This window comes from Ochotona curzoniae, unplaced genomic scaffold (assembly GCF_017591425.1).
Source record: "Ochotona curzoniae isolate NIBS_2020 unplaced genomic scaffold, NIBS_Ocur_1.0 contig_2861, whole genome shotgun sequence".
Taxonomy (NCBI): domain Eukaryota; kingdom Metazoa; phylum Chordata; class Mammalia; order Lagomorpha; family Ochotonidae; genus Ochotona; species Ochotona curzoniae.
In genome coordinates this window covers 1,542,136-1,555,539 of record NW_024465620.1, presented here as the reverse complement: position 1 = coordinate 1,555,539, position 13,404 = coordinate 1,542,136, and the positions used below count along the sequence as shown (strand labels likewise).

The window sequence follows — 13,404 nt, the reverse complement described above, 5'->3', positions numbered from 1 at the left end:
AGTCCTGGCTGTTCCAATCTAGCTCCCTGCTAATATGCCCGGGAAAGTAGAGGAAGTTGACCCTAGTGCTTGGGTACCTGCGTCCTTGCCGGAGACCTAGAAGAAGCTCCTGGCTCCTGGCTATGGTGGCTATTTGGGGAGTGGTTCAGCTGCTGAGATATTTTTCTCATTCTCTTTGTTTCTTTGTGAAATTCTGCCTTTCAAGTAAATGAATAAATTATATATATATATATGAAAACGGCAGGCAGAGTTGCAGGGACAAAGCATCTCTCACACTCTAAGTGGCCACAAGGGGCAGACAGGCCAGAGCCAGGAACTCGCACGTGCTTTCCTGGGCAGCAGGGAGCTGGATGGGACGAAAGTGGCTGGTCCCCAACTACACTTCGCACTTTCTCTGGTCCCTAGATGGGATACTGGGAGGATAACCTGACCATTGCAGGGAGGAGACCAGCGTGGCGGCCAGGAGGAAGCGGCCTGCAGGGTGCAGGGTGGTTCTGTCCGTTGGTCGTGGGCGCAGTGGCCGGTGGCTGCTGCGCCTGGACCTTCCGTAGGAGGCCAAGGAATTGGCTCCCGCGTCTTGAGAAAGTGTGGGCCGAGGCCCTTCCTGGCTCCTCGGTCTCCATGGTGATGGTTCCGGCGGAGGCCTGGGATTTGGCAGCGGCAGAGGGGCCCCCTTCCCACTCCCTCCCCTGCACCATCTGCTCCACCCTCACACCTGGCCCGGAGCCGGCGGCCTCCTCCGCAGCTCGTGCGCCCGGCGAGGCTGCGGCCACGCGGTGGCGCGTGCGGACCTGGAGCTCCCGGCTCGGCCCGTCCTCGGGGGTCGGGAGGCGGGTGCTGGGGTGTGAGGCTCAGAGCCCCGGCTTCCCGGCGCCTCTCGCCGCCTGCCTCGGGAGACGCATCATGAAAATTTAATCCGCAATGCATTTGCGGCGCGAGGCGCAGGCGAAGGCACACCCTCCCGAGAGCGCCTGGGGAAAGGGCCGGAGTGCCGGGGTTGCACCCCGGGCTGAGCTGGGGCTGGACCCCCCTGGGGGAGTGCAGGAGTGCAGGAGCGGGTGCAGGCTGGGAGGGTCGCTAGACTGGGCATGGGCGCAGAATGAAAGGGACTGGGAGGAAGGGCGAGAGTGGGGGCTGCGCCCCGGGGGCAGCTTTGGGGTCCTTATAGGAGACACCGAACCCAGGGCGAAGGAAGTAGTCTGGCAGGGCGTGCGGGGGACAAGCAGAGGGGACGAAGGGAGATCGAAGTAGGGGCTCGCGATCGGTGTCCCAAGAAGGGAAGTCAGATCCGGCTGGGGGCGCGGTTCGGGGCGGGACCGGGGGTCAGGTGTCCAGCAGATGAACGTGCGGGATGTGGGGCCGTGGTGTGACACACCCGGGCAGGATCTGGGTGTGACAGGGCCAAGTTGCAGGTTCAGGGAGACGGACGCGGGAGACGGAGGACCCGGGCGCGGGAAGCCGGGGAGCGTGGGGGACAGGCCGGCGTCGGAGCCCTGCGGCCTGGGCTGGACGGCGGAGGCCGCGAGGGGCGGGGTCAGGTGGCCAGGGGCGGAGCCATGGATGTAGGGCGGGACCAGATAGCCGAGGCGGAGTCATGGATGTAGGGCGGGACCAGATAGCCGAGGCGGAGTCACGGGTGTAGGGGCGGAGCCATGGGCGCAGGGGCGGGGCCAGATGGCCGGGGCCGGAGCATGGGTGTAGGGCGGGACCAGGCACTCATGGGCGGGGTCAGGCACCTGGGGCGGAGCCCAGCACTCGGGGGGGCGGGGCCAGGCACCCAGGTGCGAGGCGGGGTCAGACAACCAGGGGCGGTGCTAGACACCCGGGGGCGGAGCCAGACGCCCAGGGGGCGGGGTCAGGCACCGGGGGCGGGGCCAAGCACTCACGGGCGGGGTTAGGCACCACGGGGCGGGGCCAGGCACTCAAGCCCCGCCCCCGGCGCTGAGTCCCGCGGCGGCCCCGGGGCGCCCGCACTCGCAGCCTCGTTCCCCGCCGAGCGGAGCTGCGGGGCCGGCCGGGCCGGGGCGGACCCCGGGAACCCGGACGCGGCCGCCCGGGCCCGCGGGCGGGGGGCTCGGCGGCGGCCCCGGCGGCAGCAGCCAGCATGGAGTTCCGCCAGGAGGAGTTTCGGAAGCTGGCGGGTCGCGCCCTCGGGAAGCTGCACCGGTGAGCGGCCGGGGGTCCGGGGAGAGGCGGCGGGGGACGCGGAGCGGCAGGGGGACAGGGCGGACACTGTCGGTGGGGCATTGTCCGATATCAGTCATTTTCCTGCCCCTTCTCCGCCCAATGCTCTACCCCTTTTTCTGGTATGGTCTCTGTCCCCTCTCTCCCTCTGGGTCTCTGTCCCCTCTCTCTCTGCATCTCTGTTCCTCTCTCTCTGCATCTCTGTCCCCCACACCGGGTCTCTCCCTCTCTCTCTCTCTTTGGGTCTCTGTTCTCTCTCTCTCTCTGGATCTCTGTCCTCTCTCTTTCTCTCTTTCTAGGTCTCTGTCCTCCCCACTGGGTCTCTCTCTCTCTTTCTGGGTCTCTCTCTGTCTCTGTCTCTCTCTGGGTCTCTTTCCCACCCCCGCCCACACTGGTCTCTGTCCCCTCTCTTTGGGATTTTCCTCCCCCACCTGGGTCTCTCGCCATCTTTTCAGTGTCTGCCTGTCTGGTAGTTTAATCTGAGGCTAAAGCGGATTGGGGCCCGTAGGTTCTTGCCCTTGACAGGGGTTAAGCGGGGAGGGGGAAGCCGGGGTGTCCTGGGTCCCTGGGGTGGGGGAAGTGTCCTCCAGCCCCCAGCCTCTCTCCCAATTCAATTCCTGGGGTGGGAGAGACTTGGGGAGGGGTCTCAGCTGCAGCAGAGAGGGCCTTCCTGCCAGCCCGTGACCGGGGTGTCCCTCGGAGTACACTGGACAGCGCCTCTCCTACTCAGCCCGGATCCCATCTCTGGCTCCGAGTCAGAGAAATTACTCAACTGCGGAGAAGCCTAAAAATACCTGGCCACAGCGCGGGCGGGGCGGCCTCGCGGGCACCAGGGCCGGCTCCCAGACCCCCAGCCCCACCTTGGCTGGCCTTCTTTGCCCCATGTGGCTTCCTGTCCTCTTCTAAGCCTTGCGTTGGTCCTGCACGCTGCTGTCACCTCCTAGCTCCCAAATCACCCCACCCTCTAGTAACGTGAGAGACAGGGCTAAGTGGTGGGAGTTGGGGGGGGCAGGAAGATGGTGCAGTGATGTGGGGATGGAGAGGGAGCTGAGATAACCTCACCCTTCTCCCCATTCCCCAGCCCCACCCTTTTTCTCACCTCCTTTCACGAGTTTCTCAAAATACATCGGTGCAAAGTCAGGAGAGGGAGAGAGACGTGCAGAGCGCTAACGGAGCGACTGGGGGGATGCTTCCCGCCCCTCCCTCAGGGCCTGCTTCTCTGTGGCATCTGGGGCTCTCTCTTGGCCCCTCTCTGCCTCACCTTGCCTTCCAGGACACCTCCTGGGCCCTGGAGACCTGAGTGCTGGGAGCCCTGGCTAGGGTCGCACACACCCAGCACCTCCTTGGATGCTGATGCTGTGCATGGACAAGGCTGGGGCAGCTGAGCGGAGGAGGACAGGGCTCGGGCCCTGCTGCTCTTCTTGTGCAAGGTGTCGCCTCTGCCTTTTGTGCCTCAGTCTCCCTCATGGCAGGATGGGAAAACATCGGAACACAGGGCCTGAGGGAAGCAGAGAGGAGGGAGACCCCGTGTTCACTGGGGGTGACTGCCTCCTATGTGCTGACCAAGCCCCCACCCCCCACACATGCCCGGGCTCACAGCACCCCGGGGGCTCTCCGTCCAGTCTGTGCTGGCCCTGGTCCTGGGCAATGCGTCAGGACTATCATCGTCTCCATCTCTCACCCGTTCCCCCTAACATGCTCACTGTCGATGTGAAGTTCCCCATGGCGTCTCCCATTCCTCCTCGTGTCCCCCCCCCCCAGGGGTAGATGTGGGCTCCCAGGGCATCTCGGATATAAACCATGAGTGTCAGATTTCAGGGGCTGCAGTCGCAGCCTGAACTTCAGGGTCACGTATCATCTGACATCAACCCAGGATAACGTCTAGTCTTATTGGCTGGCATGTTCTGATGGGGGGTTCCCTGCCATTCTGCATTGTTTTGGGGGCTCCCATCACCCCCTCTCTGGCTGTATCTCCCCCTCTCTCAGGGGGAGAGCCTCCTTGTCTGTCACGATTTGGTCCAGTCCGCGCGTGCACACTTCTACACCCTTCTGCTCCTTTGCTCCCCTCCCCACCTCCTTAAGTTCTCCGATGGGGAGGGGCGGCTGTGTTCTCTCATCTCTTCCACCTCCCTCTCCCTACACCGTCTGGCTGTTCGTTCCTCCCCCGTCCCGGTCTCCCTCGCCTCCATCTGTTGCAGCCCCTTCCTGGGATCCAGCCTGATCCGGGGCTGCCTACCCGCCCCGGGAGAGGAGCCGCTCTTCGGCAGGCTGGGGCTGTGTGTTCTGGCTCTCTGCTCTCCTCCCTGGCCCCTGCCTGGGTCCCTGTCTCTCCCTCTCTCCTTCCTAGGGGGCTCTGACCTTCTCTCTGTGTGCCCCCCTCTCCACGTGGGTCTCCCCACCTGTTCAAGACTACACTCTCCCTGCAGTGTCTCTGCGGGCTTGAGACAGCCACTCCGAGTACCCTGCCCATCACGGCAGACTCAGTCCTGAATCCAGAACAGGCGGGGGCGAGAGCCACGCTGGGGAATGAGCCAGTCCCCCTACCAGGGCCATCTGTCCCCTGCCAGGACACCACCCGCCACCCCCTCCCTACCCCTCCGGCCAACAGCCAGAATTCAAGTTTCCCCAGGGGTGCTGCGACCGTGACGTCCTGTCTCTCCAACCCCCGTGTTCCTGAGAAGGGTTGTGGTGGCTGTGCAGGAGTCAGCTGGATACGCACCCCCTACTCGGGGCCTGGCAGCAGGGCAGGGCCGGCCCCAGGGCTGGGGGAGGGGTGTGGAGAAGCAGCTGTTCCTGCGACACCTTTGCTGAGGCATCTTCTTAGCACCTTGTGATTCCTCAAATAGATCTGGCAAGAGGGGCTGGGGAGGCTTTGGGGTTTGGGGTGGGGGTTGGATGCCTCAGCTCTTGGATTGCCGAAAGGTAGTCTGGGTCCCAGGAAGCAGGCTGGAGGCGGTGGGGGTGGAAGCTGAATGCCTGGACCCCTGGGTCTCGGGGAGTAGGGGTGGACTTGGCATTTGCAGTGGTGACCATCAGGAGGCTTTGCCCTGAAATCCCAGTGTCCGGGGGAACGGGGTGTGGAGGACCTACAGTTTTAACCCCTAAAACTCGCTGCCCCTCAGCCTTCTGGAGAAGCGGCAGGAAGGCGCCGAGACTCTGGAGCTGAGCGCCGATGGGCGCCCGGTGACCACGCAAACCCGCGACCCACCCGTCGTGGACTGCACGTGCTTCGGCCTCCCTCGCCGCTACATCATCGCCATCATGAGCGGGCTGGGCTTCTGCATCAGCTTTGGCATCCGCTGCAACCTGGGCGTGGCCATCGTGTCCATGGTCAACAACAGCACGACCCACCGCGGGGGCCACGTGGTGGTGCAGGTAGCTCAGCTTCGCTCTGCTGGGCTCTCACCAGGCCACGCCCTCGGACCCCTGCAGCAGATCGCCCCGCCCACCGAGGGCGTTCCCTTCCAAAGCCCCGCCCCTTCCCGAGAAGCCCCGCCCTACTCCAGGTTCCGGGTTGCACAACATAGATTCTGCCCCAGCACTGGGCTCCCTTTTTGGACCCGCTCTCCTGCGCCTCTCGCTTGTGTCCCCTAAGTTACAGCTGCGTCACCCCGGTTCTACCTCGGACTTTTAGCTTTATTTTTGAAAATTATTTATTTTTATTAAAAAGGCAGATTTACAGAGAGGAGAGACAAAGATTCTACAACCATTGGTTCATTACCCAAATGGCTACAACAGCTAGATCTGAGTGGATCCCAGCTAGGAGCCAGGAGCTTCTTCCGGGTCTTCCACACAGGTGCAGGGACCCAAGACCCTGGGCCATCCTTTAATGCTTTCCCAGGCCACAAACGTGGAGCCTGATGGGAAGTGGGACTGCTGGGATGCGACACTGGCACCCTTACGGGATCCCGGTGCGTGTAAGGCGAGGACTTAGCCACTAGGCTACAGTAATGACATTTCTTTTTCATTTAAATACTATACAGGACCTGTCCTGGCCTCCAAAAAAAAAAAAAAAAAATCCTGATTTTGAAGCCCTGCCTACTCCCTTCCAATCAACCCTCCCTCTTGGTCACACCTTGTCCATGCCTTGACCAGGTCTAGGCCAGGCTGCAATGTATACGTGGGAAGAAGTGGAGAAAGCAAGCAACCCCACAGGCAGGTCCCTCGACCCTCAAGAAAGGGGTGCTGGGACAAGGAAGCAGACCCAAGGCAGCCCCAGTCCCATGGTGAAGGTGGTTTGGTCCCTGGCAATCTGCAGAGGCAGGGTGTGGCCCCTGATTGGCCTGGGGTGCTGCCCACTCTGACCCACAGGTGTTTTGGGGGTGGGAGGGGCTGCAGGTGTTGATTGGTGAGAGCAGAGCGCGGGGCCAGGGCGGTGGATTTGATGCGCCTTTTTGGCCTGCAGAAAGCCCAGTTCAGCTGGGATCCAGAGACCGTGGGCCTCATCCACGGGTCCTTCTTCTGGGGCTACATTGTTACTCAGATTCCTGGTGGATTCATCTGCCAAAAATTTGCAGCCAATAGGTAAGGTGGCGGGCCTCTGTGGGTGGGCGTGCTTCAGGCATGGGGCCACGGATGGACTGGGCAGGGTCAGGGTTTGAAGGGTCCCTGGCCCAGCCTGCTGCGGGACCCTCTTGGCTCCCCTTCCCCATCTTTCCCACCAGGGTTTTTGGCTTTGCCATTGTGGCCACTTCAACTCTCAACATGCTGATCCCCTCGGCGGCTCGCGTCCACTACGGCTGCGTCATCTTTGTGAGGATCTTGCAGGGTTTAGTGGAGGTAAAGCCCCCTGCCATGCCACGCCATGCCACGCCACGCACGCCACGCCAGCACAGCCTCTGTTCTGATCCCGTCCTAGTCATTAATTTTGGGATTTTTTTCCCTCACTTCCCAGGGAGTCACCTACCCTGCCTGCCACGGGATCTGGAGCAAATGGGCGCCCCCCTTGGAGCGTAGTCGCCTGGCGACCACCGCCTTTTGCGGTAGAGGAAGGGGTTGGGGGAACCTGGGCGTGCACCCTTGGGTGTGGACTGGGAGACACGGGGGGTGATCTCTCTCCTCAGGCTCCTATGCCGGTGCGGTGGTCGCCATGCCCCTCGCCGGGGTCCTGGTGCAGTACTCAGGGTGGAGCTCAGTATTCTATGTCTACGGTGAGGGACCTGTGCGCCCAGGGCGGGGAGGGCAGCGGCATGGGCACTGGGAAGCAGCAGGGCTGGTGGTCACCCCGCTCCCAACTCCTCCTTCCCCTGCCCCCCAGGCAGCTTCGGGATCTGCTGGTACCTGTTCTGGCTGCTGGTCTCCTATGAGTCCCCCGCGCTGCACCCCAGCATCTCGGAGGAGGAGCGCAAATACATTGAGGATGCCATCGGCGAGAGTGCCAAGCTCATGAACCCGGTCACGGTCAGGGCGCGCGGGCGGGGCAGGGCGGGAGGGCTCAGCCCGCAGGAGCCCAGGCAGTGTAGGGGTGCTTCCTGCAGATGCTCAGGGGAGCCGGGGCTGGAATCCACGGAGGAGGAGGTGCTGGGGGACAGGTCGCCAGATGGACAGATTTGGAAACCAAAGAGGCGTGGTTAAAAGGCGTCACAGCGGGGGTTAGCTGGCAGGGGCTTTGGGGTGGTATAAATGGGCATGAAGAAACCTTGGAGGTCAATTTAGGGGACCCGGGAATCATCGTGGAACGTGGATGCCTGCCGGGCCACTGCTGCAACAGGGACCCCATTCATTTCTGAAGGGAAACAGGGACCCCTGAATTCCCACGGTTGACCTGCTGTGGCTGGGGAGGTTGGAACCCAGTGAGGTCCCTGGGAAGCCTGAGCTCCGCCTCACCGGCCCCTGCCCTTGTGCCCTGTGCAGAAGTTTAACACGCCCTGGCGGCGTTTCTTCACCTCCATGCCCGTGTACGCCATCATCGTGGCCAACTTCTGCCGCAGCTGGACCTTCTACCTGCTGCTCATCTCGCAGCCTGCGTACTTTGAAGAAGTGTTTGGCTTTGAGATCAGCAAGGTGGGACCTAGGAGGAGGGGATGGGGAGGGGCCCTGGGTCCCCCGCATTCCCCTCACCTGCCCAGCCAGTGGGGCCCGACCCCCAGCCCGCCTTCCACCTGCTGCACAGGTGGGCCTGGTGTCGGCGCTGCCCCACCTGGTCATGACCATCATCGTGCCCATCGGCGGCCAGATCGCTGACTTCCTGCGGAGCCGCCGCATCATGTCCACCACCAACGTGCGCAAGTTGATGAACTGCGGGGGTGAGTGCGGGCCTGGGACCAAGCGGGTTTCAGCACGGGAGGACGAGCTGCCCCGGCGGCAGGTGCCGGGGGCGTGGGCCACGGGGCGGCCAGGGGGCGCAGGGCAGGCGGGGTCACCTCGAACCGACCAAGACCAGACTCGAACCGGGGGAGAGCTGGGCGCCGGGACCGATGGGATGAGGCGTGGCCTAATTAGGGGGCGGGACCACGAGGTGGGCCGGGGTCATGCTGGTGGGGCGGAGCATAGCCCAGGGCGGGACCACGCAGGGAGGGGCTGGCCAAGCCACACGGAATGAGGCGTGGCCACACGCGCGGGGCGGAGCCTAGCCCTGGGCGGAGCCACTCTGGTGGGGCGGAGCATAGTCCGGAGCGTGGTCGCACCGAGGGGGGGGAGGAACCACCTGTGTGGGGCGGGGTCTAGTCTGGAGCAGGAACAGGTGGGCGGGGCGGGGCCACATGGAGTGGGCGTGGCCGCAATGTGGGGCTGGGGCCTGGACTGGGTGTGTTGGCACGTGAGGGGCGGGGGTCTATGTAGCGATTGGCGTGGACACACGCGGGGCGGGGCCTGGCAGTGGGGCGGGACCTAGCCTGGGCGTGGGGCATGCCTACACGTGGGGGCGGAGCCTGGCTTGGGCGTGGGGCGTGCCCACACGTGGGGGCGGAGCCTGGCTTGGGCGTGGGGCGTGCCCACACGTGGGGGCGGAGCCTGGCTTGGGCGTGGGGCGTGCCCACACGTGGGGTCTGGCCGGGCTGCCCGGGGTCGCCCTCTGCCCTCCGTCCTCCGGCTGAGGTGAAGGCCGGTTCAGGGCTGAGGCGGCGTCCCGGGCCCGCGGCCTGCACGGAGGCGCCAGACCCCGGGGCGGCCGCTCGCAGCGCGGCTCAGGAGCCCCGGCACCCGCAGGCTTCGGCATGGAGGCCACGCTGCTGCTGGTGGTCGGCTACTCGCACTCCAAGGGTGTGGCCATCTCCTTCCTGGTCCTGGCCGTGGGCTTCAGCGGCTTCGCCATCTCTGGTGAGCGCCGAGGGGGCGCGCGGCCCGTCCCCGGGGGGCGTCCGGCCGGCCAGCGGCCAGCAGCGGGTGCGACACCCATCCGCCCGCCTCCCCGCCAGGGTTCAACGTGAACCACCTGGACATCGCGCCGCGCTACGCCAGCATCCTCATGGGCATCTCCAACGGCGTGGGCACGCTGTCCGGCATGGTGTGTCCCATCATCGTGGGCGCCATGACCAAGCACAAGGTGGGTGGCGACGGCTCGTGGGGCGCCCTCCCTGCCCCCGCACCCTCTCCTCCCCGCTCTGACTCGGGGTCCCCCCAACCCCACTCCACAGACTCGCGAGGAGTGGCAGTACGTGTTCCTCATCGCCTCCCTGGTGCACTATGGGGGTGTCATCTTCTACGGGGTCTTTGCTTCCGGGGAGAAGCAGCCGTGGGCCGAGCCTGAGGAGCTGAGCGAGGAGAAATGTGGCTTCGTGAGCCACGACCAGCTGGCCGGCAGCGACGACAGCGACGTGGAGGACGAGGCCGAGCCGCCGGGGGCGCCCCCCGCGCCCCCTCCGTCCTATGGGGCCACGCACAGCACCGTGCAGCCCCCGCGGCCGCCGCCCCCGCACCGGGACTACTGACCACGTGCCTCTCACCCGGCGGCAGTTTCCGGGGTCCCCCGACCCCGAGCCACCGTGGCAGGGCACCCCATTCTCCCTGGGATGCCTGCCCTTGTGTCCGTGCTGTGACCCCCCTCGTCCCTTAACTGCCTCTTGGGGTGCCGGAGCTGCAGCTTCCAGGAGGCCCCGTGTTCCCCATGAGCCCCCCTCTGCCTCAGTGGTTCCATGTCTCCGTTCAGGGCGTTCACTCCCCAAATCCTTCCCTGCAGTTTGGGGGGCTCTTTTTCCCTTTGCCCTTCACCCCTAAGGACGCTCAGGCTCCCCACTTCCTACAGACCAGTGCTCCCCTTCTAGAACTTTCCCACATTGTGCAACGCCCGGGCTGAGTTCTTCAGGCGCCCCAGCCCACTGTGCCCAGGGTAGGGTCTCACCAGCGTTCCCAAGGGGAAATGGCGGTCTCAAGCCCACCCCTGTCCCCACCCCTCTTCCAACCAGCAGGTTCTGCTGAGGCACCAAATCTCCAGTTCACCCCTTTCCAGCTCCCCAGCTTCCCCCAGGGGCAGGGGAGTAACCAAAATGACAGTTTGGACAAGCTGCCTTGGCACCCCCATGCACTTTCTCTGACACGGTTTTTTGGGTGGCTGGCTAGCTCCCTGCTTTGGAGCGCCGCCCTTGACCTCTCCCTCCTGCCGGGGTGGGCTCCAGCTGCTCCCCCTCCCCCAGTTCCTTTGCACTTTATTCTTCTGAGTGGCTCAGCCCACCTTGTTTCTCAGTGGCCATTTGATGTGTCCCCGTCAAGGGGCTTAAGTCTGGGATTCATCCCCTCCCCACCCCTAGACTCCCCCACCCCCATCCCGGTTGAGCTTAGAATGTGGGGGGACAGACGTGGAAGTCACAAAGTCCCAGGGAAGCGAATGGGGCTGGGTGTGTCTCCTGGGGCAGGGCAGCGTGCATTGTGAGTCTGTGTGTGACTGTGAAAATCCCGCCCTGCCCCCCGACCCAATAAAATGCTCTGGTGACAGACACAGCCTTTATCGTGAGGGGCTCTGGGGCATCTCCGTCCCCCACCCCTGCCTCCCACCCTTCCCGAAGCACCAGCTGGTGCTGCCTCTCCTGCCCCAGGACCCAGCAGGTGCAGGTGGAAACACACCATTTATTGGACCTCATCCGTGTCTCTCCACACAGCAAAGCATCTCTGTTGGACGCTCGCTCAGAGCGGACCACTACATAGCCAAGCGTGCCAGGGAAGGCGAGACCCCAGGCCTGCCCTCCCTCTGGGGGTGCCTGTGGAATGAAGTTTACATGAAGTTGTTGGGCAGCGAGGCGGGGGACAGGGCCTCGAGGCGCTGCGGGCGGTCCCCGCGCGGCGGCGGGGGAAGCTTGGGTGGCAGCGGCGGTGTGGGCGGCTGCAGTTTGGTGGCGATGTGCGAAGGGACCCAGGCATCCGGGGCGTAAAAGTACAGGTCGTAGGGGTCTTTCGGGGTGTCCAGGTGCAAAACTGCGGAGGCAAGGGGGCGGAGTGGGGGCCGCTGCTCAGTGAGGGGGGCGGATCTCAAAATCCTGTCCCCGCCTTCCCACCCCGTATTTGAATCTGGATTTTAAGCAGCTCCGAGGGCTCCGGAATACACCGGGTTGCGGGGAGTCTGCGCAGCGGGGCGGGGCGTTCAGGGCTCCTGGCCAGGTCCCCGGAGCGGGTGCAGACCTCTAGCGCGGAGGGTCAGCGTGTGCTCTTCCGGCTAGGGGAACCAGGACTCGACGGGCGGGGCGGGGCGCTCACCAGGCTCATCTCCGCTGTCCGGGAGCCGGTGGTGTGCGAAGGGCCGGTGTCGAGCTGCCCGGCGGTACAGACACCACATCAGCAAGAAGATGCCAATCAATAGCCCGGTCCCCGCGAAGAACAGGCACAAGGCTCCACCTCCCGCACCGCGTGGGCGCCCCACCAGCGCCACACCTGATGGAGGAGAAGGCTCTCTAATCCCAGCCCCTCCCTCACACCCAGGGGTCCAGCCCCTCCTCCCTCACACCCAGGGGTCCAGCCCCTCCTCCCTCACACCCAGGGGTCCAGCCCAGACCCTCCTCCCTCACACCCAGGGGTCCAGCCCAGCCCCTCCTCCCTCACACCCAGGGGTCCAGCCCCTCCTCCCTCACACCCAGGGGTCCAGCCCCTCCTCCCTCACACCCAGGGGTCCAGCCCCTCCTCCCTCACACCCAGGGGTCCAGCCCCTCCTCCCTCACACCCTGGAGCCAGGTCCAGCTGTTCACCTGTCTCCTTTACTCGCTCCACCACAATGATGGTGTTGACACTCTCACCTCGGCTGCGCCTCTGGGGTGCCCTCAATGTGGCAGGTGCCAGCTGGCTGGCAGGTCCTGGAGGAGCAGGGGCGCCCACCATCTGGGCTGAGGAAGGAGGGGTGTCAGGCCCTTTAGAACCAGAATTTTGGGGAACCTTCAGCTCCACAGTCCCTGGAAAGTCTGAGGTGGATACTTCAGGGGGATCAGAGTGGGTGGTTGTAGGGGCTCCGTGTGTGGCGCTCAGGTGCAGCTCACCGAGGGTGGTGGTTTCATCCTTGAGGGGTGCAGGGGATTCTGGAGGAACAGTTGTGGGTTTTGGGGGGTTGGAGGTCACAGGGGTCTCTGTTGCATTTTGGCAGTGGGTTGTGGGGTGTTCTGTGGTGCTGGGGCTGTGGGTCACATGGGATTCAGGGTTGGGAGTCTCAGTGGGGTCAGAATGGGGGGTGTGGGAGGACTCCAAGGTTGGTGTCTCAGTGGTGTTAGGGTTGTGGGTTTCTGGAGAAGTGGTGTCAAGGGTCTTGGTTGGGTCAGGATTTGGGGTCTCTGAGATTTCTGTGGTGTTCATTTTGGGTATCTCTGGGGGTTCTCTGTGTGTAGTTTGGGTAAAGTTAGTTGGGGTGACAGAAAGTTCTAGGTGTGCCATCTCAGAGGTGTTAGGTTTGGGGATCTCAGAAGATCCTGAATATGGAATTTCAGTTGGCTTGGGGGTCTCAGAAGATTCTGGGTGTGTTGTTTCTGGGGTGCCTGGAGATTCCGATATGGAGGGTGTGAGCAGGTGGGCTGAGGGGGGTTCAGCAGAGCCTGAGTGCAGGGGTTCTCCGAGGACAGGCGCCCCGACGTGGCTCAGGGCAGGGCTCTCAGGGGACGCTGTGGGAGGCATTCCCGAGGGCTGGGAAACAACTGTCCCAGGCCCAGCTCTTGGGGCAGTTTCAGGAGCCAGAGAGGAGGCCTGGGAGGGGTGGTCTACCCCTGCAGAGTCGGTGCCAGAAGGCGGTGAGGCCGAGGCTGTGGGGGCAGCTTTGGCACCCGGCTGGGTGAGGACGAAGGCGAGGAGGAAGAGGGCAGAGCTGAATGACTTCAT

The 13,404-nt window shown here is 64.0% G+C and overlaps 2 protein-coding genes across 2 annotated transcripts; one reads left to right on the top strand and one right to left on the bottom strand.

Moving 5' to 3' along the window:
* The first annotated feature begins 1,972 nt into the window (after nucleotides 1–1,972).
* Nucleotides 1,973–10,052, top strand: SLC17A7 (solute carrier family 17 member 7). Its single transcript, XM_040978315.1, has 12 exons — nucleotides 1,973–2,166; nucleotides 5,307–5,559; nucleotides 6,590–6,708; nucleotides 6,849–6,963; nucleotides 7,079–7,166; nucleotides 7,248–7,334; nucleotides 7,442–7,584; nucleotides 8,038–8,187; nucleotides 8,297–8,429; nucleotides 9,331–9,441; nucleotides 9,540–9,667; nucleotides 9,759–10,052. Exons 1-12 carry the CDS (start codon nucleotides 2,105–2,107, stop codon nucleotides 10,050–10,052), a joined length of 1,683 nt encoding a protein of 560 aa, XP_040834249.1. The 5' UTR covers nucleotides 1,973–2,104.
* A 1,277-nt stretch (nucleotides 10,053–11,329) lies between these two features.
* Nucleotides 11,330–13,404, bottom strand: GFY (golgi associated olfactory signaling regulator). The gene is made up of 3 exons (XM_040978207.1): nucleotides 12,294–13,404; nucleotides 11,809–11,982; nucleotides 11,330–11,529 (listed from the first exon to the last, which is right to left on the bottom strand). Exons 1-3 carry the CDS (start codon nucleotides 13,402–13,404, stop codon nucleotides 11,330–11,332), a joined length of 1,485 nt encoding a protein of 494 aa, XP_040834141.1.